Source organism: Thrips palmi, unplaced genomic scaffold, assembly GCF_012932325.1.
Source record: "Thrips palmi isolate BJ-2018 unplaced genomic scaffold, TpBJ-2018v1 HiC_scaffold_18, whole genome shotgun sequence".
Taxonomy (NCBI): Eukaryota; Metazoa; Arthropoda; class Insecta; order Thysanoptera; family Thripidae; genus Thrips; species Thrips palmi.
Window position 1 is genome coordinate 7,274,346 of NW_023144627.1, and position 23,969 is coordinate 7,298,314.

At 52.5% G+C, this 23,969-nt stretch overlaps 3 protein-coding genes across 13 annotated transcripts; 2 read left to right on the forward strand and 1 right to left on the reverse strand.

Annotated features, from left to right (window-relative positions):
- Positions 1 to 2,064: 2,064 nt before the first annotated feature.
- LOC117644275 (NADH-cytochrome b5 reductase 3) lies at positions 2,065 to 5,418 on the forward strand. Of its 5 annotated transcripts, none has more exons than XM_034383592.1 (7): positions 2,065 to 2,349; positions 2,987 to 3,101; positions 3,645 to 3,846; positions 3,958 to 4,076; positions 4,157 to 4,361; positions 4,450 to 4,644; positions 4,737 to 5,418. In XM_034383592.1, the coding sequence occupies exons 2-7, from the start codon at positions 3,087 to 3,089 to the stop codon at positions 4,907 to 4,909; spliced, it is 909 nt and encodes a 302-aa protein (XP_034239483.1). In that variant the 5' UTR covers positions 2,065 to 2,349; positions 2,987 to 3,086; the 3' UTR covers positions 4,910 to 5,418. The 5 variants fall into 5 exon arrangements, with proteins under 5 accessions (XP_034239483.1, XP_034239482.1, XP_034239487.1 ...); XM_034383596.1 differs by lacking the exon at positions 2,065 to 2,349 and adding an exon at positions 2,406 to 2,432; XM_034383594.1 differs by lacking the exon at positions 2,065 to 2,349 and adding an exon at positions 2,441 to 2,597.
- Positions 5,205 to 9,320, reverse strand: LOC117644273 (anaphase-promoting complex subunit 4). Of its 2 annotated transcripts, none has more exons than XM_034383584.1 (12): positions 9,112 to 9,320; positions 8,816 to 8,981; positions 8,620 to 8,748; positions 8,368 to 8,528; positions 7,958 to 8,275; positions 7,742 to 7,862; positions 7,397 to 7,641; positions 7,024 to 7,257; positions 6,566 to 6,942; positions 6,191 to 6,485; positions 5,934 to 6,113; positions 5,205 to 5,831 (listed from the first exon to the last, which is right to left on the reverse strand). In XM_034383584.1, exons 2-12 carry the CDS (start codon positions 8,919 to 8,921, stop codon positions 5,490 to 5,492), a joined length of 2,508 nt encoding a protein of 835 aa, XP_034239475.1. In that variant the 5' UTR covers positions 8,922 to 8,981; positions 9,112 to 9,320; the 3' UTR covers positions 5,205 to 5,489. The 2 variants fall into 2 exon arrangements, with proteins under 2 accessions (XP_034239475.1, XP_034239473.1); XM_034383582.1 differs by having other exon boundaries at positions 5,490 to 5,831; positions 8,816 to 8,975.
- A 98-nt stretch (positions 9,321 to 9,418) lies between these two features.
- Positions 9,419 to 23,406, forward strand: LOC117644274 (ceramide phosphoethanolamine synthase). Of its 6 annotated transcripts, none has more exons than XM_034383585.1 (9): positions 11,555 to 11,917; positions 12,205 to 12,277; positions 15,898 to 15,952; positions 16,658 to 16,797; positions 19,348 to 19,542; positions 20,245 to 20,444; positions 20,684 to 20,933; positions 21,011 to 21,133; positions 21,729 to 23,406. In XM_034383585.1, the coding sequence occupies exons 2-9, from the start codon at positions 12,245 to 12,247 to the stop codon at positions 21,834 to 21,836; spliced, it is 1,104 nt and encodes a 367-aa protein (XP_034239476.1). In that variant the 5' UTR covers positions 11,555 to 11,917; positions 12,205 to 12,244; the 3' UTR covers positions 21,837 to 23,406. The 6 variants fall into 6 exon arrangements, with proteins under 6 accessions (XP_034239478.1, XP_034239481.1, XP_034239476.1 ...); XM_034383588.1 differs by having other exon boundaries at positions 11,557 to 11,917; positions 12,205 to 12,281; XM_034383587.1 differs by lacking the exons at positions 11,555 to 11,917; positions 12,205 to 12,277 and adding an exon at positions 9,419 to 9,557.
- Positions 23,407 to 23,969: the final 563 nt, after the last annotated feature.

The window sequence follows — 23,969 nt, forward strand, 5'->3', positions numbered from 1 at the left end:
GAGACAGAACGCCGAAACTGTATTAGTCGGCTGATCGCACGTTGACATGTACACTGTACACAAGCGTTACTGTCGAACGTTTTCATTACCTCCACCCCCTTCCCTCCCCTCCACGGGCACTTCCCTTTCGTCACACTCACACACCGTCTCCCGGAAACACCTCACCGACGGCCCACCGAGTGAGTGAGAGAGTTCGCTGCTCGCCACCCCGCGCGAACAGAACGTAGTGTGTCCGAGAGAGACGACCAGAGTAGGCGGGCGCGGTGAAAGCAACAAGCAGCAAGCAGTCCCGGCCGATTCAAAGAGAATTCATTCAGAGTCGAACGGCGGCCACGGCGAGTCGATGTGTCGGTGACACAACTCCAGCTACTCGCCGCAGCCAGTCAAAGTGCGCGTGTGTGTGCGTGTGTGTGCGTGCGTGTGTTAAGACACGACGGGCCACAGTCATTGATGAGGCTATTGTCAGGTAAATCATAGCAAGGAGCAAAATTTCATTATTGCTACAAGTTTCGCGTGAGTTTAGTGAGTGCAAGCTCAAGGCGGGGGTGGATCCACCCCCGTGGATCCAAGCGCATTGCTAGAGTGACCCTTAACTTGCACCTATTTTGTCAAATTTCTTTCATACTCTAACTTTTTCAAATCAAGCCAAGTCAACCTCAGGCCCGTTCTGGATCCGCAAACTGCGGCATGTCAGAGTACACTAATCACCTGGCGGACGGATATACCGCTTTTTCATTTGATCAAATTCCGTTAGCATTTGTCTTATCCATCCATTTGGGGGTAATAAACGTCCAGACAGCGCTATCTCGGGCCATACGGGACAACATGTGACAATGTGACACCCCGCCCAACCCACCCCCCGCGGTTGCTGTTGCTAAGCCGTCTAACTGCTTTCGAGGGAACGCCGCGCGCGCCGCGCGTGTAGGCAGCCTGTCCTACACTGCCGGGCGCGGTTTGTCGCATCCGCACAGTGGGCCAGAAGACCGGTGGAGGCGGCCGAAACTCTAGACGCATTTTGAGCTCCAGAGTCGCCAAACAGACCTCGAACCGAACGTATGACCCCACCATTGGATTCCTCGTTCGGAGAGCAATCCATTGGCCACACGTTCGGTTCGAGTCCCATTTAGCGACTAGAGTTTTGGCCGCCTCCACCGGTCTTCTGGCCCACTGAGTTCCGTCTCTCTCGCACCCCTGAGGATTTACCTGTTTTTCGAGCAATAGACGTGTTAAATCATTTTCTTGTCACAATATGTCCGTCATACCCAGTCGCAGCTCTCGCGCCGCAACGGGCGGGTTTCTTTCATGTTGTTCTCGTTTTTGTGTTTGTCATTGTTTATCCTCCCGTCTAATCTGCATAACTATTTTCACACCTGAATCGAATCGCCGAATCCCGAAAGTCGAAACCGAAAGCCGGTGTGTATTCGGGGCGGGCTGGCCGCGTGGCCGGCGTGGCGGCCGCCGCCGGGGAAGGCCAACCCCTCATTTTAGCGGCAACACACACACACACACGCACACACACACAGACACCGCGGCGGTCGCGGCATTGTATTATTTTAAAACTCGCTGCTGCTAGGCGCCCCGCCGCCCTGCAGACTGATTCCGAGAGTGGTTTCCATCGCTCTGTCTCTCTCGCACCCACCGGGCGTCCCGCACGGGTGCGAGAGAGACAGAGCGACGACTCTCGGAATCAGTGTGCCTGCCGATTGGCCGTACGAATCCTCCCTCCCTGTTCACGTCAAGGGCCGATAAGCGTGGCCAGCTGGCGCTTACAGTGCGGCAGCACCAAGGGCCACAGCGACAGATGTCCGGCTTTCGCGAGCCGCCAGTCCAATTCGCTTTCGGACAATCCCTTCGGCTCGGCTCGCTCGGCCATACGAACGCGCCCGAAAGAGCGCGCCGCGCCATCAGCTGATCCGCGGAGTGTCTCCGCCACTGCTGTCTCCGTCGCTGTCACTCGCGTGGGGAGGAGAGAGAGGCTGCGACTTTGATGCTGTTTCAGACGCGGCGCTTCCCCCTCACCACCTTCACCCTGCCCGCCCTGCCCCCTGCCCTTCCCTCCCGGCCAGCGCGGACCCTCGTCTCGTAGAGCGCGGACCCTCGTCTCGTAGAGCGCGGAGCACTGCAGTGGCTGCAGCGGCGGCAGTGCAGTAGCGGAGCGGGTCCACTGCGATCGACGTTGCTGCTGCACTGCACGAAGAGGGACGCCACTGCGGGGAAGGGAACGCATCCACGGAACATACACCAATCACCCAGGACTCGAGACTCACTCGGGCAAGGTCGCCTCGACGCGCAGTGCCAGTCACCGTCAGCATGTCCGTGCCCAAGGACGTCCCCGCCGCCAGCGTCTTGGTACGTTGACAGCGAGCGTGCCCCGCACCTGGACGTGACGCCGAGGGGGAGGTGCCAGGCGCCGAGCGTTTGACACTTTGCAGGTTAGGAGGCCCAGTCGCGAAGGGTCGCGGCCGCCAGGCAGGCACACTGCGATAACGGGACTGGTGTTTTTCGGTCCTGCCTTTCCTTTCCCCCGGAAGACCGGGACAGCTGTGGGGAAGTGACGCTGGCGAGCCGGACGGTGGAAGTCGGACGTGTCGTCGCAGGTCGGACAGCAAACCCAGTCGGATTCATTGTAAATTTGGTTTTCGGTCTGCACCGTTGTGCCCAAAGTTTGTCTCGAGTCAATATTTGCCCCTGGCCCGTCTCTCGTTTCCATTCCGAGATTATGCAACGTCCTATCGACGAGGCGATCTCACTTTCACATTATTTTCCATTGTCAAGGTCATAATTCATCAGCAATAATTTCTGCAAAATGTCGTTTAAATTTGACTTAAATTTGAATTAAACTTGTTAATGAATCAAAATTTTTACCAACCTTGTCATGTGATTCAAAGATCAGAAATCTTCCTCATTTGTGTTTTTGAGGTGCTTGAATGTTATCGGACAATTAGAAATCACCCTGAAACTGATTACCTCCTCCTCCCTGCGTCAGATTTAAGGTGAACCCCAAAGTGATTCTTGTGCAACGCTGAACCCCCATGGAATTGGGCGACTCAAGATTCAAGAGAAATCTCATCTGAAAAGTCAAAGACATGCATAGCTCACTGGTATGCCCCATTCCTTTACTCTTGCTGTTTGCCTGTAGATTGATGCGGTTGCTGTCGTAAGTTGAGGTAGAATTAACTTTGGTCGAGTACCAGTAACAATTTTCTGCAACCCTGGGAGTGGAATGTGTTGTTTTTCTATTAACATGCCTATCGTCCTATGATTTTTGGTCAAAGTTGTATAGTTTTTTTGCTCTTTCTTATGTGTGAGCATGCTGTTGAAGGTTCCCATGCATGAAACTTGGTAGTCTGCATTTTGGTTAATTCTACCCTGGTAGGAGACGTTGTGACCCTCCTGGGTATAGATGAGTCTTTAGGTAGTACTTGAAGATTAGTACTTTATGGAGATTAGCGCACTCAAAGAAAATGATTTATTCTTTTGCATGGTTTTGTTCCTTTTTCTTTCAGCATGTTGGTTTATTTTAAGTTGTTCTCTATTTTATTCTAACATAGTTTTCCCTGTCTTTTGTTTTTTAATATATGAATTTACTGTATTAGATAAATTCTTTATGGTATCATTTCTAATGTTGCACTCTCTCTCGACAGAATCTCCCCCTCCTTATCGGAGCAGGAGTTGTTGTAGCCAGTGCAGTTATTATTGCACTATGGTCTGCTACAAAGAAGAAGAAACTCGTGGCCCTTGTTGATGCTGCTCAAAAAATTCCCCTTCCTTTGATTGAGAAGGAGGAACTGAGCCATGACACAAGGCGATTCCGATTCCAACTTCCATCCAAGGCACATTGCTTGGGTAAGATTGAAGGGGCGTTTTATTCTTCATTGATTGCAGTAAAAATTAAATAAATTTCAAGTTTGGTGTCCCAAATGACAGTGTTAATTTATGTTTTCCTTTTGTGTTAAGGCCTTCCTGTTGGACAACACATTAACCTTTCAGCTTCTATAAATGGCGAACCTTGCATTCGCTCTTACACACCTGTCAGCAGTGACGAAGACCTGGGATACATGGACCTTGTTGTAAAGGTTTGTTTGGATCACCCTGCGACTTCCCTGTAAAAGCTCAAGGATTGTTCATGTTCTAATTTAGCAACTGTGAATTCTAGGTTTATTTCAAAGATGTTCATCCCAAATTTCCTGCGGGTGGAAAGATGAGTCAGTACCTCAATGACATGAAGATTGGTGACACTATTGATGTTCGTGGCCCAACAGGCCGCCTCCAGTATTTGGGCCGTGGGCAATTCTCCATCAAAGCCTTGAGAAATGCTCCACCTTCAATTGTGAAAGTTAAAAAAGTAGCCATGATTGCAGGTAAAACTCTTATTTCCATTTGGATATTGGTTTCAATTTTTTGACCCCTGTGATTGAATTGAAAAAAATATTTTCTTATAATCTACAGGTGGCACAGGCATAACACCAATGCTGCAGCTTGTAAGGAGTGTGATGAGAGATTCATCTGATTCAACAGAACTCGCGCTTTTGTTTGCTAACCAAACAGAGAAAGACATTTTGTTAAGGGAAGAACTAGAGCAGGCAGCTGCTGACTCTAATGGCCGTTTCAAGTTGTGGTACACTGTGGATTCCCCTACAGAAGGTACAATATCATTTGTTTTTCATTTGCTTCTTTTTTTAAATTCATGATACGGTCTTCTATTTACACTTTTTTGACCTTTTTTTTCTTCTCAGGATGGAAATACAGCAAAGGATTTGTTAGCTCCGAAATGATCTCCGCTCACCTCTTCCCACCATCTCCAGATACACTTGTGCTTATGTGTGGGCCTCCTCCCATGATCAAGTTTGCCTGTGAACCAAATCTTGACAAGCTTGGTTATGATGCTAAAATGAGATTTGCCTATTAAGTCTTACTTAGTTGTCTTAGGTGGTGCAAGTTCAAGTTGTTGTGATTTACTTCTAATGCGCGTTGACTTTGCCGTTAGATTTGGAAAAAGGCAGTTCAACTGGATGCTGGAACTATGTACCTGCTTTTAAACCCTTTGAATTATATATTTATATATATTTTTGTGTTGCAGCATTTAGGCTATATTGAGCAGACAGGGGTCTTTAGATTTTAAATTGAAGGATGACAATAGCTCTGTATATAATTTGTAGGAAGATGTAAAGATTTATGTTTTTTGACTATGAAGGATTTTTAAGTTAATAATAGGGATCTCCACCACATTACTTGACAAATCTTCTAGAGCCCTATAAAAGTTTTTGTTTATTGCTCAGTAAACAAAGTGCATTTTAAGCATTCTGATTGTATTCTGTGAGTTAGCAATAAGTAAAATTCACTTCATGGCAAGTAACCATAGGTTCTCTACTATTGTGAACTTAAACATCAAAAACACAATAAAACAAAACATTGTTATCTGATGTTAACTTCAATTTCATGCCTGTTCCAAACACACTGCATTAACAGGGAACAAGGGAGTTCAATTTTCATTCCATGTCAGGCTCTGAACTTTTGCTCTGATCTAGCAGGTGACTCTGACTCTGGTCACTGTCTCTTATTGAGCTACCTGTGGCATCCATAGTTTCATCCTCTTCTTCATCTTCCTCAGCCTCCATTTCGAAGAGACGAACTTTGCAGCGGTTTTCGGAAAGTAACACAGCAACTTTCCTGCTTCCACTTACAGCCAGACTTGAGCCCACAAAATTATCTATTGTCCGGAGAGCATTAGGATCAACCAAATTGGTGCCATCACCTGCTGTGAGTTCATGGAATGACTTTGGATTTCCTGTCACTGACACAGCAATACAAGATGCAAGCCGCAGAGGAAACTGGAACAGAAATTAGAATTAGATAAAAATTATTTTGTGCTTGCTTCTGCTTGCAATTCAAACAGGTATTAAAAATGACACGGCCGACGAACCGGCTCTCACCTGAACTATCACGGCACTTCGGTCATCGCCCCTTTTCTCCAAGAGAAGGGATAAAATATCTGCTACATAAAATTGCATATCATTGATTTTAAATAAGGAACTTGATGTTTTATCTGAGCTGGTGTCTATTATTTCTGAAACTGGAGTAATAAAAGAGAGACACATCTGTTCCATGGTAACCTGCAGGAAATTAGGAGGAAAGTTGCTTAGAATCAATATCTTACATTTAACATATAAACCAGCCTGACAAATTTTACCTTTGGTTCTGACTGTGGAATGTGTGTTGGTAATTCAATGATATAAAGAGAAATTTCATTTTTTGGATAAGAAACTACTATTTTTTTTTCAGCACCACAAAAAACAAAAGTAATTTTAAATATCCTATTGCTTTCTTCTCCAGAGCCATAATACAGGGGGTGAGTTATAGCTGTATCTGGCAACCTCACAACACGCTGAAGAGTGAATGTATGTCCTATACATTCAACAGGTTCTTTAAATACAGCATCAATTGCAGAAATCAAATGATTGTGCTGCTGGACCAGAGACATTTTTCTAAAGAGAAAAAGCAGTATGATTAGTGACATATAATGTACAAAATAAAACGATGAAATTTCCATCAGACTCCTATCTACCTGAAATGTGGTATTATTAGAGGATCCTCACTTAAAGATGGATACTCTGATAACAAATTATTCCATGGATTGCTGTCAGTGTCTGGGAGAAATGATAATTCCTGATCCACTAGATATTGACCTAAGCGTTCCAAATTGAAACGAGTTTTCCTGCCAGGTGTGCTCAACCCTGTCCTACTAGGAACTTTTCCTGAGGCTGACTCTTGATTCCCTTGGTTAGCTATGCAGGTATCAACTGTCGGATCAGGTGCTTGCGTAGCATTAGCATCTGAAGCCCCATCAAAATTACACAAGAATTCAGCAATAAATGTCAGATCCTGTTGAGTTTGTTTAGAGATTTCAGCTGGAGCAATTTCCTCTGTCAGTCGTAGCATGGCCTGAGAGACAAAATTAATGAAAGATCATACAGGTGAATGCTTTCTTGTGACTGGCATCAAGTCTAAAAAAAAACCACCTACCAACATGAGCCACCGGAAAAATGCTTTGTATTTCTTCATTGAATTTTCTATAACCTGCTGCACTTCTGTAGCTTTGACGAGAAAAGCTCCAGCGGCAGACAGAGATGCAGCGACAGCTTCCTCGGTCAGACCAAGTGGGGCAAATCGCTCCACATGACGAGCCATTCCTCTGAGTTCGGTAAGGTGGAACGACACACTTGTGCCCACACAGTGAATGTGTTTAAGTACAAATTTCTGTCCAACATATTACAGTTCAGTAAACATGGGGCAAAAAAAAATCAATAAAAAATGAAACAATTAAGGAAGACTAATGAAACTTTTAGCAAAATAATACTGCAAACAATGCAATACTAGGAAGGAGGCTGTACCATACCTGTATATTTGAGTAACTTAATTCTATAGAATGGCTTAGTTTTTTCAACCCCTTTTCAGTAAGATCTCTTTGCAGAAAAAGTTCTAATTCTGAAGATGGAACACCCAACATTAATAAATCGAGAAAGTCAGCAGCTACAGAGCCATCTGCAACGGTGGCTGCATAAGATGCCAGCTTGGAGTCCATCTCCAAAAGAATGCTTTCCCATGCTTCTGTGATAGCCTGCATAGTGCTTGATAAATAACCTGTGAGAAAGTCAAAGAAATTTAAGAATTAATTGTAAGTCATAACAAGATAATGAAAGATAAGATAAAATTCTGCATTGAGCATGGAATATAATCATACCTTGCAAGCTACTTATGTGGCCTTGTTTAAGAGCTAATGTGTATAACTCTCTTGAGTGAGAGGCAAGTAGAGGGGTTTCTAAAATTACAGCCCATATTTTTCTACCACTTCTTGTTGATGTCTACAAAAGAAAAAAAAATTAGAGGGCATAAACTTTTGAAAAACATCTCATAGAGCTTACTCCACTTCCGTAAATTAATAAATTCCCTGACTCACATTTTCACATATTTTCTCTCCTTCAACAAAAACACACATGACTTTGAGATCGTCTGACACAGCAGCACCCACAACTGCACCACACGTGTCACAGCCAGCCTCTTTCATGTGTGGTAGGAGGTCAATGACACCGCAGGGGAAAAGCCCAAAGACACTCAAGCTAAGTTTTCCACCTTCCTGAGCAACTAACAAAATATTCAGATGGTTCTGATCACGAATGCGTTTTGTGTCTTCTAAATTTTCTTCATTATTGATTTTGTTGACACCAAAGCTCCTTGACAGAGGAGGCAGCTTGGGAAGAAACTTGCTTGCATTTTCCTGCAGTAAACATCGTTTAAGTCAAATTTACTTTTTTTCACAAGCATACATAAATTCATATACTGTCCATAGCAAGGTAGAGGAGTACGTACAATGCCAGAGTATGAGTGACTTCTATCCTGCGAGGAATTTCCTTTGCTATTGTCACCACTTCCATCTTGTTCCTGTACCCATGTCAGAGAAATAATGTCAGAATCCATTTGAGTGGTATGTAATGTTTCCTTATTCTCAACATCAATAAGCAGAAGTTCCTCTGAAACAAAATGAAATAAGGTTTAAAAATGGTGAAGGAAAAGAAAACCTGTTCATAAGATAAGATAAAAGAAAATACTTGGTTTTCTTACTTGTGCTATAAGCAATGGCTATGACTTTGCCGTCGGGACGCCAGGCCATGGCTCTGACTGATGCTCCTTCTTGCCTTGGAGACAAGGACCAAACTCGCTGCCAAGACAAGCGGTGCAGGGCGACTTCGCCTGTTGAAAATTGTCAGGATAAAATACCACTCCTCTTTTCTCATTGATCAATTGCAAGAAGACTTACCTCTAGTGTTGGAGAGTGCCAGCAGATCCATTTTGCTCGACCACAGCATGAGCTCCACTTTGATAGCCACATGACGTTCGTCCAAAAGTCTCATTGATCCAGACATAGTGATAATACTGTGTTTGACAGAGTCGGATTTAAAGTAGAAACTGGCAGCGAACTGAAACTAAAAGTCATGGTAATTCGAGCTTATGAAAACATAGGCCAATACAGTAAGAAAAGAAGCCTATAATTTTTGAAAATTAAATTGGCTGCAAGGATATAGTGGCTTGTCAAATAATTATGATGACATTTACCCAGCAGTAGGTTAGGTTCCCCTATACCTCCAAGATTTCCTCTTGATAAACGTTAGCTTCACGGATGACAGTCATGCTTTGAGAACCAAATTATTCTCATTTATGATCTGCAGACTTAAATTGCTTCAAGTCCCTCGAATGAAAATTCAGAAAAAAGGCCATTCATCAAATCCGAAACAAACGGACCAGACGAAAACAAACACTTGCCGCCGGCTGCAGCTGCCTGGGAATAACGGTGTTGGTTATAGGCAGGGAGCTTTCTGATTGGCTGCCAGTTGGCTGCAGTGCGGATAGCGCTTGGTGTTTTGGTCGTTCAAGCCGGAACTTGCTGCAGCGGCAGCAAACTTGGAAACGATGTGATTGTTTCTTTTTGAAGTGACTGAACGCGTCGATGTTTCCCCCCGTCGAGCGACAGCATCGTCGCGGGCACCCGGCGCAAGCACACTGTGAGTGAGTTGACTGAGTTTGAAGTTGTCATTCATGTCGTGCGGCCTGCTCGAGGTGGTCCACGCATATTTCCTCCGATTTTGAGGTTGTTTACTCGCGTTTCCCTTGGAGCGTTTTTAGCGCCTTCGCGCCCCACTTCCCGCCACCGGCCTCGCGTCAAGTCAGCGACTGACGGAGCGAACGCGTCGCACGCGATGTCTCGCGAAGCCCTCGAAAAGTAACGACGTGCGAGTTGCTTTCGGTGAATGTTGTCATCGCCAGATGCAGCTGGTCCGGCCGACCTCCTTGACGGCCTAGATTGTCTGGAGTGGGGTCCGGTCCGGCGGCCGACCGCGGCGCGGCGACCCCTCAGATCTAGAGTCTAGATACGCGTCGTGCCATCGAGCGGCGAGCGGCTGGGTGATTCAGAAGAGCCGCTCTCTCTCGCACCCATGGGGCGTCCCGAAGGGGTGCGAGAGAGACAGAGAGACGGATTCGCTCGGCGGGGTTGCCGGGGTGTCCACCGGCAAGGCAAGGGTCGTGAGTGCATCCGGCATCCATTCCGAAGAGCGCACAGTGTGCCAGAGGACCGGTGGAGGCGGTCAAAATTCTAGACGCGTTTTGAGCTCCAGAGTCGCTAAACAGGACTCGAAGCGAACGTGTGACCCCACCAATGGATTGCTCTCCGAACGAGGAATCCATTGGTGGGGCCACACGTTCGGTTCGACTTCAATTTAGCGACTCTGCAGCTCACAACGCGTCCAGAGTTTTGTCCGCCTCCACCGGTCTTCTGCTGTCTTTAGCCTCCTTCAGCGCCTGCGAGGTAGGCCAACCTGTCCCGCAACGCTCCTCAGTGGAGACGGTGGCCTACCGTGCCCCTGCTGGCCTACAGGCGCAAGGTAGGCCACCGTCTCCACAGCGGTGCGTCGCGGGCCGGGCCAGTGGCCTACCTCGCAGGCGCTGAAGGCCTCAGGCACCTCAAGCGAGCGGCAAGGCAGCTGCCGAACCCACATGTTGGAACTGCACTTGAGTGCGGACACGCACACAGCCGTGGAAGCCAGTCCGAGCAGTCACCTGGGCAGTGTAGGAGGGTAAAGCGGCTTCCCCGTGTCACTGTGTTTAGAGAGGCGCTCGGGCCTGCCGGCCGAAGGGCACATAGTCGCTGTAAACATTTGCACCCCTCCCTTCCCCGTCAGGTCCCTGCTGGATGCGCGGCTGGGCCCCCAAGGTGCACCCGTTGCGTCTCGGCGCCACGGCTGCAGCGTGGCTGCAGGCTGGAGTTGTCTCTCTCGCTCGCACTCACGGGGCGTGCCGTAGGGGTGCGAGGGAGACAGGAGACCGTGCCTGGTTCCGATTTGTGTCGGGGCTGGGCTCGCTCCTTCCTCGTTCCACCCGTTGATTGTTCGGCGACCCCGAGGGCACGCTCGCTGTGGCGGGGCGGGGCGCGGCACAGTGGGCCAGAAGACCGGTGGAGGCGGCCAAAGTCCTACACGCGTTTTGAGCTCCAGAGTCGCTGAATGGCTCTCGAACCGAAAGTGTGACCCCACCTATGGATTGCTCTCCGAACGAGGAATCCATTGGTGGGGTCACACGCTCGGTTCGAGTCCTGTTCAGCGACTCTGGGGCTCAAAACGCGTCTAGAGTTGTGGCTGCCTCCACCGGTCTTCTGGCCCACTGTGCGCTGTAAAGGCGTTCCGAACGCCGCCATGCCGCCATCCAGTCAGAGCGGTCGGCGCACTGCCGGGCGGAGAGGGGGAAGGGAAGGCGGCCAGGAAAAGAAACCTCTGCTGCGTCGCTCCGTCTCTCTCGCACTCGCGGGGCGTCGCGTCGGGGTGCGAGGGAGACGGGGCGCTGGCATGGCGCTGCAGCGCGGGCTGCAGCAGGCGGTGGAGTGGCTGCTGCATCCGGGCCGCTCTCCTTGGCTGGCGGTGCTGGCCGTGCTGGCCGTGCCTTGCGGCCGGACCCGCACCAGGACCAGTCTCTCGGTGGCCACGCCGCGCCGCGCGTCGCGCCACTCGAGGCCCGCGGCCAGCTGCCGCTCCGCGACCAGTCCGACGATTCCGCGAGCCGCGGGAGGCCTCTCTCTCGCACCCATGGGGCGCCCCGTGCCGGTGCGAGAGAGGTAGTCCGACGGCCGCACTGTGCGCGATCAGTCTGTCAAGGCGGCTAGCCATGGCTAGCCGTGGCTAGCCATGGGCAACGGGTAGCCCGCTGGGCTGGAGTCGACCGCCATCTCTGGACCGCCACACCACGCGCCTAGAGCCCCGCGAGTCTGCGGCGGCCTTCGAGGCCTCGCCGCTTCGAGAGCCCGAGGCTCGAGGGGCCTGGCCGGCCTGGCCGCGCCGATGGAGCGGATCTAGACCTCTGCGTGGGTGTGTTGGTGCGTGTGGTTCACTGGGAGAGTTCTGGTTGCCGCCTGGTGACACTTTACACGCTGCACAGTAGGCCAGAAGACCGGTGGAGGCGGACAAAACTCTAGACGCGTTTTGAGCTCCAGAGTCGCTAAACAGGACTCGAACCGAGCGTGTGACCCCCACCAATGGATTGCTCTCCCAACGAGGAATCCATTGGTGGGGTCACACTTCCGATTCGAGTTCCGTTTAGCGACGCTCTAGAGTTCTGCCCGCCTCCACCGGCCTTCTGACCCACTGTGGTGTGACACTTTAGACGCTGATTCCCCCTTCAAGAATGTCATCGAACCAGTTTGATGAAAATGTCATCGGTCTGTGTTGACATTGCCGTACGTAAGTGCAGACGTAAATAAGTGACAGCAAATTTTGACACAGAGTGTTGTGGCCCTGGACTTCCCCGGCCAGCTGTCCTCTCGACTGCGCGCCGCTGGCGAGCCCAGCTGACTGAGTGTTGTGGCTGGATGCGCCGCGCGGCGTCCAGCTGTGTTGTCTAGCAGTGTGCAGCAGTGTCTGTCTAGCACGGCCTGTGCCGCCCCCGCACCGAGGCTGTGGCTAGTTGTGCAGGCAGGACAGGCCAGGGCACAACTAGCCAAGAATTGCAGCCACGGCTTGCTAAAGGAGGCATTAAAGAACACTGCACAGTGGGCCAGCAGACCGGTGAAGGCGGTCAAAATATTCGACGCGTTTTGAGCCCCAGAGTTGCGAAATGGCACTCGAACCGAACGTGTGACCCCACCAAACGAGGAATCCATTGGTGGGGTCACACGTTCGGTTCTAGCCCTGGTTAGCGACTCTGGAGCTCAAAACGCGTCTGGGATTTTGGCCGCCTCCACCGGTCCTCTGGCCCACTGTGCGCTGCTGGTCGGTCGGTGGACACGTGCGGGGTCACGGGGCGGGCAGACCAATCAGTGCATCGGGCGGTGACGTCGTGCTCGTGTCATCCCGTGCAGTCGGGCCGCTGCCCCGGGTCGCTCTGTCTCTCTCGCACCTCTACGGAGAGCCTCACGAGTGCGACAGAGACAGAGCGACGAGACGACTCTTCTGAATCACTCGGCTCCGGAGCCTCATGACGACTTGTTCGAATTGCCGGACCGCCTCATGGCAGGACTGAAACGCATCGACATTTAAGAGACGGACACACTGGTGGAAACGCGTCTCGAGCCGGCGTTGAATCGAACCGGGAGCACTGGAGGAACTTTCGATCAACGCGGGGTGTCGCACGCGTTTTCCTGCTGACTGACTGCTCCCGAGAGTCGTCGCTCTGTCTCTCTCGCACTCACGGGGCGCCCCGTGTCGGTGCGAGAGAGACAGAGCGACGGAATGAGTCTGCGCCCCACAGTGGGCCAGAAGACCGGTGGAGGCGGCCAAAACTCTAGACGCGTTTTGAGCTCCAGAGTAGCTAAATGGGACTCGAACCGTACGTGTGACCCCACCAATGGATTGCTCTCCGAACGAGGAATCCATTGGTGGGGTCACACGTTCGCTTCGAGGCCTGTTTAGCGACCTCTGAATCTCAAAAAGCATCTAGAGTTTTGGCCGCCTCCATCGGTCTTCTGGCCCACTGTGCGCCGTCACGCTCGCTTTGGAGTGGGATGACGCACGGTCGTCCAGCGGGGCGTTGCGGCGCGGCGGCGCTACTTCCGGCCTTGTCCTGCAGACTTCACTCTGTCTCTCTCGCACCCGAGCGGCACGCCGCATGAGTGCGAGAGAGACGACTGCCGGGAGGTGCGCGCAGGGGCCTCTTGAAAGGGGGGAGGGGCGCCGGGGCCAGGGGAGACACTTGGTGTCCGCGGCCCTGGCCCCCGGGCAAGCCCCCGTGCCCCGCCCTCGCTGTCAGGCTTTCGGCGGTGGCGGCCGGCTGTCGGTCGCTGGCGGTAAGGGCCGCCCCTCAACTCCGCGACGTCCGCGCGTCGACACACAGTGGGCCAGAAGACCGGCGGAGGCGGCCGAAACCCTAGACGCGTTTTGAGCTCCAGAGTCCCTAAATGGGACGCGAACAGCACGTGTGACTCCACCTGGATTCCTCGTTCGGAGAGCAATCCATTGGTGGGGTCACACGTTCGGTTCGAGTCCCATTTAGCGACTCTGGAGCTCAAAACGCGCCTAGGGTTTCGGCCGCCCCCACCGGTCTTCTGGCCCACTGTGCGCCCCTCACCTCCGCGTCGTCCGCGCGTCGACGCCGTGCCCGCGCCGGTAGTGGCGCGCTCTGCGGCGCGCTGCGCGGCGTGGCGGCGAACTAGCGTGCGTTGCCGGGCGTTCCCCGCCGTGCCCCGCCGGGTGTGCCCCGCGAGGTACCCGCAGCAAGGAGCTCGGCTTCGCGGCGGCGCGGCGTTGTCGGACTCCGCGGTGCAGCCTAGTGCAGCCGGAGCCGCGCGCCGAGCCGCGCCGATGCACTGTGACTTGACGGCTTGACTGTGGCCTGCACTGCAGTGTGGCGGTGCACTTGGCCGGACAGGTTCGACGGGCTGCCCGTCTCTCTCCACGCGCTCGGCGTCCTCCTCGTCGTCGTCCTCCGGGCCGCGCCGGCCACGTGGTGGTGATGTGAGCGCCGCGGGGTCGCCGTCGACGTCACCCCGGTGGAGCGCCGAGCCGCGCCGAGCCGAGGGTCAAGTGGGGGAGGGGTAGCGCCACCCTGCCGGGCCAAGCCTCGGCCCAGCCGGTCCGGCCGGCACCATGGTGAGTCAATACGGCAGAGTCACAGTGGGCCGGAAGACCGGTGGAGGCGGACAAACCTCCAGACGCGTTTTGAGCTCCAGCGTCGCTAAATGGGACTCGAACCGAACGTGTGATCCCACCAATGGATTGCTCTCCGAACGAGGAATCCATTGGTGGGGTCACACGTTCGGTTCGAGTCCTGGTTTAGCGACTCTGGAGCTCAAAACGCGTGTAGAGTTTTGGCCGCCTCCACCCGTCTTCTGGCCCACCGTGCGAGTCGTGCCCGTCGCTCTGTCTCTCTCGCGCCCGCACGCCACGCCCCGTGAGTGCGACTGAGACGGAGCGACGAAGCACGACGCTCGGAATCAGTGGCGTCGAACTTGCCGAAGACGGCCGACGGATTCCAGACCACTCGTACCCGTCCCCCTGCCCCCTGCTTGTCTTCCCTCCGACCTGCACTGTCATAGAAGCTCAGTGAAATCCGATTGAACTACCAGTCTCATGTTTCTTTTCAAGAATTCATGGGGTACTATTTTAAATGCAACTTTGAAACTGAATCAACCTCAAGTCGGTTCGACTTAGCTTGTTCCGAGTGCTTCTTAGAGACCTTTGCTGTCCCAAGTGTTGAAGTTAGTGACCAGCCTTCCCCCTCCCGCGAATAAAACGAAAGGTCGCTTGATTTATGATGGTCGCTCGGGCCACTTCTGCCCTGCCGGGCCTTCCGCAGGTCAGGGTGCATGATGTCCCGTCCCATTTGGGGGCCGACCTTGCACCCCTTTATGCTCACCGGGCCGATTAGATGGACACATGGCCGGCCGAACACACACACACACACACGTCATGCACGTCATACTGACACAATGCCACTGCTGCCACCGCTCAACGTCCAACCCTTCCTTCGACAGAGAGAAAGAGAGAGAGAGAGAGAGAGAGAGAGAGAGAGAGAGAGAGAGAGAGGGAGGGAGAGAGAGAGAGAGAGAGAGAGACGAGGATGGACTGTTGACCTGTCGGGGCACACGGTCGTCCTTGGGGGCCGCTTCGCCGCGTCCTTGGCCTGCTTCTGCTGCCTGCTCTGGCGGAAGCAGCGGGGAAATCTTTGTAAATGAGTCTGGCCGGTCCGTTTCAAAGAAATGCAAACCGATCCGAGGAGCTTTGGCCGGAAATGAGTTTTGCTGCGAGGCGGAAACGACCGTATGCCCGTTTCAGCCGCGCCGCTAGGAGTAGTGTGCGTACAGTTAAAAAAAAATTTAAATCTACCGCTTAACCTTAGATTTTGATTTATTTTTTGTTGCAGAAGGGCTTGCTCTCCACCCCGAACAGGATGGAGCTGCCATGGACGACGCCGTCACGTGAGTATTTTCGCAAATTTCTGCAAATTTTAAGAAGTTAAATTATTTATTTCTCTTCGTGTTCTTTGAACTCAGAGGCTTACACTGTGTCGTTGCAAAGGGCTTTTCTGCGTCTGGGAACTGTTCGGAGGGTCGTTGAGTGGAAAGAAATTAATTGGACAAATTCGCTCAATTAGTGAAATATTTTGTGCCCGTGAGCTAAGTGGAATGGCCTGTCCGGCCGCGGGAAAGAATTTGGTCTATGCCGCTGACCCTCTACTAACCAGGCGGTCTGGGATGGGGGGAGGGGCTGTGTGAATTCCAGCACCTTCCAAGGACTCGGGCCAGACGCGCCGGATCCTGTCTGTCGGCCGGCACGACCTGATTTAGATTCTGACGAAAAGCAGAGGATCGTCTGTGACTTCGATCCAAGCCTCTGAAGTCAAGCCTCGGTCTCGGCGGTCAAAATTTTATATAATTGGTCAAAACTAAAAATAAATTGGTTAAAACAAAAAAAAAAAATAGTCACAACTAAGAAAAATGGCCAAACCAAAAATTGTTAAAACTTCCAAAAAAATTGGTTAAAACTTCCAAAAAAATTGCCAAAGTTACATAAAAATCGGTCAAAACTGTATAAAAATTGGTCAAAACTAAAAAAATTTGGAAGTGGAAAAATTGCTTATTTTGTGGTGGGCCTGCGGGTGTTGAAAACGGCGTTTGCTGCAGGTGTGACCGTGGTGGCGGCTGACGCCACCAAGCTCAAGATGACGGCGGTGCGGCGGGGATCGGTTGGTGTGCAGGCTGCCGCGCTGCTGCTCACCGCCTACCTGCTCACCATGGACATGGTGCTCATGCTGCGGCTGCAGGTGAGCTCATTCATTCATTCATTCATTCATTCATTCATTCATTCATTCATTCATTCATTCATTCATTCATTCATTCATTCATTCATTCATACTAAGCCATTTCATTTAGAACTTAACTTTTCTTTCATTTAAAAATATAGTATTCTGGACATTGATTTTACTTAACCAGTTTTCTGAATATAAACATTTTTTTTTGGAAATATTCAGGCTAAACAATTTTAGAATGCGACAGGTCAGGTTGAGAGCTTTTTTTTTTCTCGCGCGTTGGGTCGGACACCTTGCATGCAAGAAGTACGTTGTTCCCTTCACTCCCTTCCCTCCCCTCTGTGCGGCACGTTTGTCGTGCCGTCGTGGCCGACCTGAGTGATTGCGCCGCGCGACACACACACACACACACACACAACAGGTGTCGTGCCACGGGCCCATGCATGCCCTCCATCCATACGACTGCCGAGAGGCGCTAATTTCGTTCCAAATTCATTTTGTTTATTATTGCCTCGCGGCATGCCGGGCGGTTCGGAAGAATCCTTTCCTTCCGTCTCTCTCGCACTCCTACGGCACGCCCCACGAGTGCGACAAAGTCGGATAGAGCAGCGGGGCGACTCTTTCGGAGTCCGTATCTGCTCCGACGTCGAGAGCGCGCGGTCGAAATCGGAATTTTACAACCGCGTTACAGTAATGAAGCAAACGTCTGGCGCGTTTTTTTAGTGTTTTTTTTTTGCCTCCACAGTGGTGTGGCTCTCGGCCTACTCGGGCGCTGCACTAGAGGGGTGCCCGTTGGGGCCGCGAACGGGGGCAGCTGTGGAAGGGCCAAGGGCAGTCCCGCCAAACAGGATTAGTGCCATGTGCACTGTAGATCAAGCCGCGGTCGGGGACCTCCCTCAACGCCCTGCCAAACAACCCACTCTTTCTCGCCCCGCCGCGGAAAAGTCTAACGGAAAACGCGAAAACGGAAACGCGAAAACGGAAACTCGAAAACGAAAACGCAAAAACAAAAACGCGAAAACGAAAACGCGAAAACGGAAACGCGAAAACGAAAACGCGAAAACGAAAACGCGAAAACAAAAACGCGAAAACGAAAACGCGAAAACGAAAACGTGAAAACAAAAACGCGAAAACGAAACGCGCGCGCGCGCGCCGAACGAAACCCTTTCCCATCGTTAGTGTCGGTTAGTGTACTCCACCTATGGCAAGTCTGCCCCCCCCCCCCTCCCCTTTCTCCGACGGCCCTTCCGCAATTAAAGGACGCCTCCTTGTGAGTCGATCAATGTCTCTGGCCGAGCCAGCGCGTCCGAGCGCGTCACAGGCCGTCAGGGATGCGGCGAGCTACCGCCCAGTGGGCCAGAAGACCGGTGGAGGCGGCCAAAACTCTAGGCGCGTTTTGAGCTCCAGAGTCGCTAAATCCAATCCACCGCTAAGCAGGTCTTGAACCAAACGTGTGGCCCCGTGGTGTAACGTGTGCTCTCAGGGCTCTGGCGGGGCTGTGGCTGCTGCAAGGGGTCGACCACCGTTCAATGCTTCGCTTCACCTCATCCGCACCTTCTTTCACACACACACACACACACACACACACACACACGCACACAGAGCGCCGCAGCGGGTGATGATCCGAGCCAGAGAAAGATTCGTTCGGGCTGCCTCCGCACGCTGTGGTGCCTCTTCAACTGCTGCATCGGGAGAGAGAGAGAGAGAGAGAGAGAGAGAGAGAGAGAGAGAGAGAGAGAGAGAGAGAGAGAGAGAGAGAGAGAGAGACGCGTCGCGACGCCCCCCTTGGCGGCGCTCCAAACGAACCGTGGCGAGTGGCGCTCGAGCGGCGCGTGGGGCCCGCCCTGGCCCTTGGCCGGGCCCCTGGACTGATTCCGAACGGAGTTGCGCCGCTCTGTCTCCCTCGCACCCCGACGGGACGCGCCGTGAGTGCGAGAGAGACAGAGTATCTCGGGAGGCAGGCCCTGCTTTGGGGGCGAAGCGGGTGAAGCGGGCGAGGCCGGGCGAAGCATTCACCCCATGAGGCCTGGTGTGCGATTGCGTACAGTGGGTCTTGGCTCAGTCTCTCTCGCACCTGCGGGACGCCCCAAGAGTGCGAGTGAGACAGAGGGACCTACCCTTGATCGGAATTCCGTCGGCATTTTGTTTCATCCCGGACGCAAGCTTTGTCGTGTTGCAATTCCAATGGGCACCCGGCCTATAGCGCCTGCGAAGTGTGAGGTAGGCAACACGGGGGACAAGCGTGAAGGGCAGTGCGGCCCACCTCGCACTTCGCAGGCGCCATAAGACCGGTGCAGGCGGCCAAAACTCTAGACGCGTTTTGAGCTCCAGAGTCGCTAAATGGGAGTCGAACCGGACGTGTGACCCCACCAATGGATTGCTCTCCGAACGAGGAATCCATTGGTGGGGTCACACGTTCGGTTCTAGTCCGATTTAGCGACTCTGGAGCTCAAAACGCGCCTAGAGTTTTGGCCGCCTCCGCCGGTCCTCTCCATGGTGATGTCGATGTTGTTGTTGCTGCCAGGCCACCCCTCCATGGTGGTGACGATGTTGTTGTTGTTGCAGACGATGGAGGGGACGGAGCCGGACCCGGTGCGGCCGTCGAACGCGTTCAACTCGTCCTCGGTGACGGTGGAGACGGCCACGCACCCCAGCATCCACTGGCGCGAGCTGCTGATCCCGGACACGGCGATCAAGGGCCTCTTCATGGACCCCATGAACCAGCACATCTTCATGCCGCTCGCCAAGCTCACAGAAGTTGTAAGGATTCGGGAGATGTCTCTGCTGAACCAGTACACTGGGGTGGGGACCGGAAGTGCTTATGGGCTGGCGCCATGTTTAGCTCTAGTACAACATCCTTTTTGGGACAGTCGCGATCGGTACTGGGACCCACTGTCACTAGCCTACGCGCGAAGCCTTCCCACATTGAAGTAGTCAGCGCTGAGAATCTCTCTGGCGTGGAGTATTGCCAAGGCCATTTCTTTTGCAAATGATCACGAACAGCACCGTACGTACCGCGTGTTCAGGTCCACTGTGACCTCCCTCCGCGTCGCCTCCGCGGCCTGAACAGTATTCCCACAACGCCTGGTAAACCTGGCGAAGGTCACGGAAAGTCAGCCAATTTTCCATGACTCTCTCCCCTGACTTTGTTTTTATTAAAAAGTCTAGCTCGTCTTACTATCAACCATGGAAAATTCCTGAGAAAGATAAAATGAAAACCAGTGCATGTATAGGTTTGCTCCCCTTGGACGATTTAAGTGGCCATCTGACAGAGCAACGTATCTTCATAGGGAATCCCACGGTAGATACGGTGTTATGTACGAATGACACACAATTTTGAACACAGTTATTTCAAATTGGAATTATTTTACGGTATTTCAACGTGATTTCAAGGGAAAACATGGCGAAAATTCAGGCTGCTTCCCCGTGGCGTGTCGCTGATGACGTCACCCTTTGTCGCAGGGCCTCGACCTGCACACGCGGTTCCTGTGGCTCAGCCCGGACCGCATCTCCGTGTCGCACGTGCTGGTGGCGGCCGTGGGCATGCGCTTCTTGGCGTGCCGCTCGTCGCTCGGCGCGCGGCAGGTCGGCGTGCTGCTGTTCGCCGTGCGCTTCTACCTGGACGCCCTGGACGGCGAGGTGGCGCGCGCCGTCTACAAGATGTGAGTCGCCGGGCCAATCGCGTGCAGAGCTCCAGAGTCGCTAAATGGGGCTCGAACCGAACGTGTGACCCCACCAATGGATTCCTCGTTCGGAGAGCAATCCATTGGTGGGGTCACACGTTCGGTTCGAGTCCTGTTTAGCGATCCTGGAGCTCAAAACGCGTCCGGGGTTTTGGCCTCCTCCACCGGTCTTCTGGCCCACTGTGCGCCGCCTAACCCTCCGCCTTCTCGCTGTGCAGGAAGCTGTCCGACCCGGGCATCGGCTCGCACGGCCACCTCGTGGACGGCGTGTGCGACCTGGCCGGCGTGGTGTGCCAGCTGCTGGGCACGCTGGTGCTGCTGCGCGCCCACAAGGAGTGCGCCGGCCTGGCCGCCGCCGCCACGCTCACCATGGAGTGGGCCGTGCTCATCGCCGCCTCGTCGCTGGGCTGGAACTCAGCCATCAGCCGCTTCCACGACATCCTGGAGCCGCCCGCCACACCCGACCCCGTACGTCCGCGTCCCACAGTGGATTTGCCAGAAGACCGGCGCAGGCGGACAAAACTCTAGACTCTGTCTGTCCGCAGGTGGCCCGGCTGCTGGTGATGCGCTCCGTGTGGCTGTGGGTGGTGGCGTGGCTGTGGAGGGTGCTCAACCCGCACGCGCTCACCGCCATGCTGCTGGGCGCCGTGTTCGTCGACAGGCAATGGGTGCGTACCGCGTGCCGTACCAGCGTCGTTTTCCTCGTGCTGCCCCTCTCGCACTCATGGCGCGTCCCGTATAGGTGCGAGAGAGACAGAGCGACGACAACGACTCTCGGAATGAGTCTCGTCCCGCAGTTCGGCTGTACTCCGCGCCGGTAGAGAGCCTGTCGCTACTCCACGCCGTGGCACGAGCTCCGCACCTGTTGCGGTTCCAAACGCCAAAGCCCGGCTTTCGAGCTTCTGGCGCGTTCGCTGCGCCTTGCCAGGCCTTGCCGTTGTCGAGGGTCTTTGCCAAGGCCGGCTGATAAGGAGCAGAGCGCGGCGCGGGCGGTGGCAACGCCGAAACTAGAAACACGCTCTGGATTGCCGTTTCTCGACGCCCCCTCCTCTTCCCCTTCCGTCCAAAAAATCTCCCGGCAGTTCAAAGTCCACCGCCCTCCTGGAATTTATTTCCTTGCTTCTCACTCAGTAACCCGATCAAAAATCAGCGGAAGTTGCGATTGACTTTTAACAGTGCTATAACATGTTTAAAAATCAGCGAAGTCCTTTTCCTGGTATTTTTAATTGATTTTTAACAGTGCCCCGCTCTTTCCCACTGCAGGAGTTCGCGTCGTGGGCGTGGAAGCGCGTGGCCGTGCTGCTGCTAGTCCTGGTGCTCCTCACCGAGGTGGAGCTCCGCATCGCCAGCATCACGCTCAGCATCCGCTAGTTTGCCATTTCTCGTTGGACATTCCCCGTATGTACTGCCCAGTGAGTCGCCACCGCGGTGGGTGACGCTTTTGTGACTGGTGAAAACTGGTGAAACCTGGTGAAACCGCCCCTGTGCGTTATGGGGCGTCGAAGCCGTGCAGCGCTCCTTTGTGATTCAAACTCGTCCCGCCTCGGCGCGAGCCAAGGCACTGTAAGGCACTGCCAAAGCACGGGCCTCCAAGTGCGAGCTAGTCGTTCTCTGTGAGAATTCGGACGGGGTCTGGCGGCCGCTGGCGGCAGGGCGTACAAACTTAACGAGTTTTTACGTTGTTTTTTTGCAACTTTTAGATTTGGAGTTTTTTTTTTTGTAAACGGCTGGAGGTAAATAAAAATTATGCACATGATAACTTGAATTCGAAATTAATATTTTAAAATTAAGTTGCTTAACTTTTTTTACCTCTAGTTGGTTACTAGACAGGGGCACCCGAAATTTTAATTAAAATACAATAAAAGTTTGCACGCCCTGCCTGTCGGTCCCGTCCGACCAACCAAGAGGTTCTGAAGAGTCGTCGTTTCGTCGCTCTGTCTCTGTCGCACCCTACGCGCTGCCCCACGGGTGCGACAGAGACAGCGACGAAACGACTCTCCGGAGTCAGTCTGCAGGAACGGGTGGTCGAAGCGACGCGCGTTTATTCGATACAGACTCGCTGCCCTGCTCGTCGGCTCTGTTTCGAATCGGCCTCGTCTCCACCATCCGTTTCTCAGCTGTTGACGTGTGTTGTGTTGGAAACGATCTGACTGTCGTGTTTCAGTGTAAGACTTAATGCCATGAAATCTCTGCAGTCTCTCTGGAGTGTGTAATTAATGTGAAGTGTTGTGGGCCCGAATGTGAGGCCACGGAAACTGTTAACTCTGAACAGAGTGATTCACAGAATATTTGTTTTTAAGTACCGTTTGAAGATCTGATATTTTCCGCTGTTGTTATATGTATATTTTTAGTGTCTGATCTGTTCGTGTGCTCGTGCGAAACATGTGGATGTTAATGTGTGTTGTATTCGTGTCAGCTGTGTGTAAACTCAACGAAAGTCTGGTTTTTACGGGTCCATAGTCCGTATCTTGAAAATTGTTTTTGTTAGACTGTAAGAACGATCCACATTTTGTAATAATCGTCATGTTCAACCGGTTATTTTATGAATTCCAAATCGGATCGAATGTTATCGAGTTCGGCGTTCCAAGCAATAATTTAAGTGCGATGCTTCTTGCAGTGTTTCAAACGTTGCGCGTTTTAACCAATTAACAACTTCAACTAATTGTTACTCTGTGCTCAACGTTTGTTTTTTCCTTTCGCTGTTTTTTGTTGACGACGCACGACCGCATGGAGGCAGGAATCTCACGCCGATTGGACCTTTGCTCAATGTTTACCTGATTCCTGAGTACCGCTGTGTTGCACTGGACATGGCATGGCGAAATATAACCGGCGCGAGCCGAAAGACTGTTTTCTTTGTGATGTAAATGCCGACTGTCTTCTGCTAATATTGTGTTTTATAGTGTTCAATAAATGATTGTTTTTCTTTTTTTTTCTACGCAAACGCACCGCGTACAATTATCATTGTCACTATGACACATTCCTCAACCGCTGTAGCAAAGACAATGATTCATTTGGGCAGAAAGAAAATAGTGAACAATCCTAGAGGAGGGTGAGATAAAAAGAATGCCTGCATTCGAACTTTCCGGAATCTTTGATAAGGCCCAGGCCTAGCAGTGGCGTAGACGGACTTGCGAGAAAAAGATTTGAAGTCGCACTTTTTCCCTACATACTGACGGAAAGTACCATGTATGTATACCCACCAGGCGTCATTTTTAGGGGTGGAAACCCAAGGGGTGAGGGGGGAGTCGTATCACTCTAACCCGAATAAAACAGATACATTTTTTTAAAATTGACGCTGCAGCAGAGCAGCTTGTCCAGGGATGTCAAAGGTCCAAAGTGAAGGGACCTGAGTCTTTTCCCAGCCGGGCCTGGACAACTGCGTGCTGGACCTGGCCTCACTGGAGAACACAACACAGTCCAACACTCGTCGCTGGCCGTTGGGTTGCCTCTCACCAGGGGCCGTGGTCTGATTCTGCACAGTGCTTTCGTCGCTCTGTCTCTCTC

Bases quoted from the DNA above. Each gene is read 5' to 3' on its own strand.
- LOC117644275 (XM_034383591.1), top strand. From the start codon at position 2,311: ATGTCCGTGCCCAAGGACGTCCCCGCCGCCAGCGTCTTG. The intron at 2,350-3,644 runs GTACGTTGACAG...CTCTCTCGACAG, and splicing joins TCCCCGCCGCCAGCGTCTTG to AATCTCCCCCTCCTTATCGG. The intron at 4,077-4,156 runs GTTTGTTTGGAT...TGTGAATTCTAG, and splicing joins ACATGGACCTTGTTGTAAAG to GTTTATTTCAAAGATGTTCA.
- LOC117644273 (XM_034383584.1), bottom strand. From the start codon at position 8,921: ATGTCTGGATCAATGAGACTTTTGGACGAACGTCATGTGGCTATCAAA. The intron at 8,276-8,367 runs GTACGTACTCCT...TGTTTACTGCAG, and splicing joins GTCACTCATACTCTGGCATT to GAAAATGCAAGCAAGTTTCT. The intron at 7,258-7,396 runs GTATGGTACAGC...TATGTTGGACAG, and splicing joins TAAGTTACTCAAATATACAG to AAATTTGTACTTAAACACAT.
- LOC117644274 (XM_034383585.1), top strand. From the start codon at position 12,245: ATGAAAATGTCATCGGTCTGTGTTGACATTGCC. The intron at 19,543-20,244 runs GTAAGGATTCGG...CCTTTGTCGCAG, and splicing joins TCGCCAAGCTCACAGAAGTT to GGCCTCGACCTGCACACGCG. The intron at 20,445-20,683 runs GTGAGTCGCCGG...CTCGCTGTGCAG, and splicing joins GCGCGCGCCGTCTACAAGAT to GAAGCTGTCCGACCCGGGCA.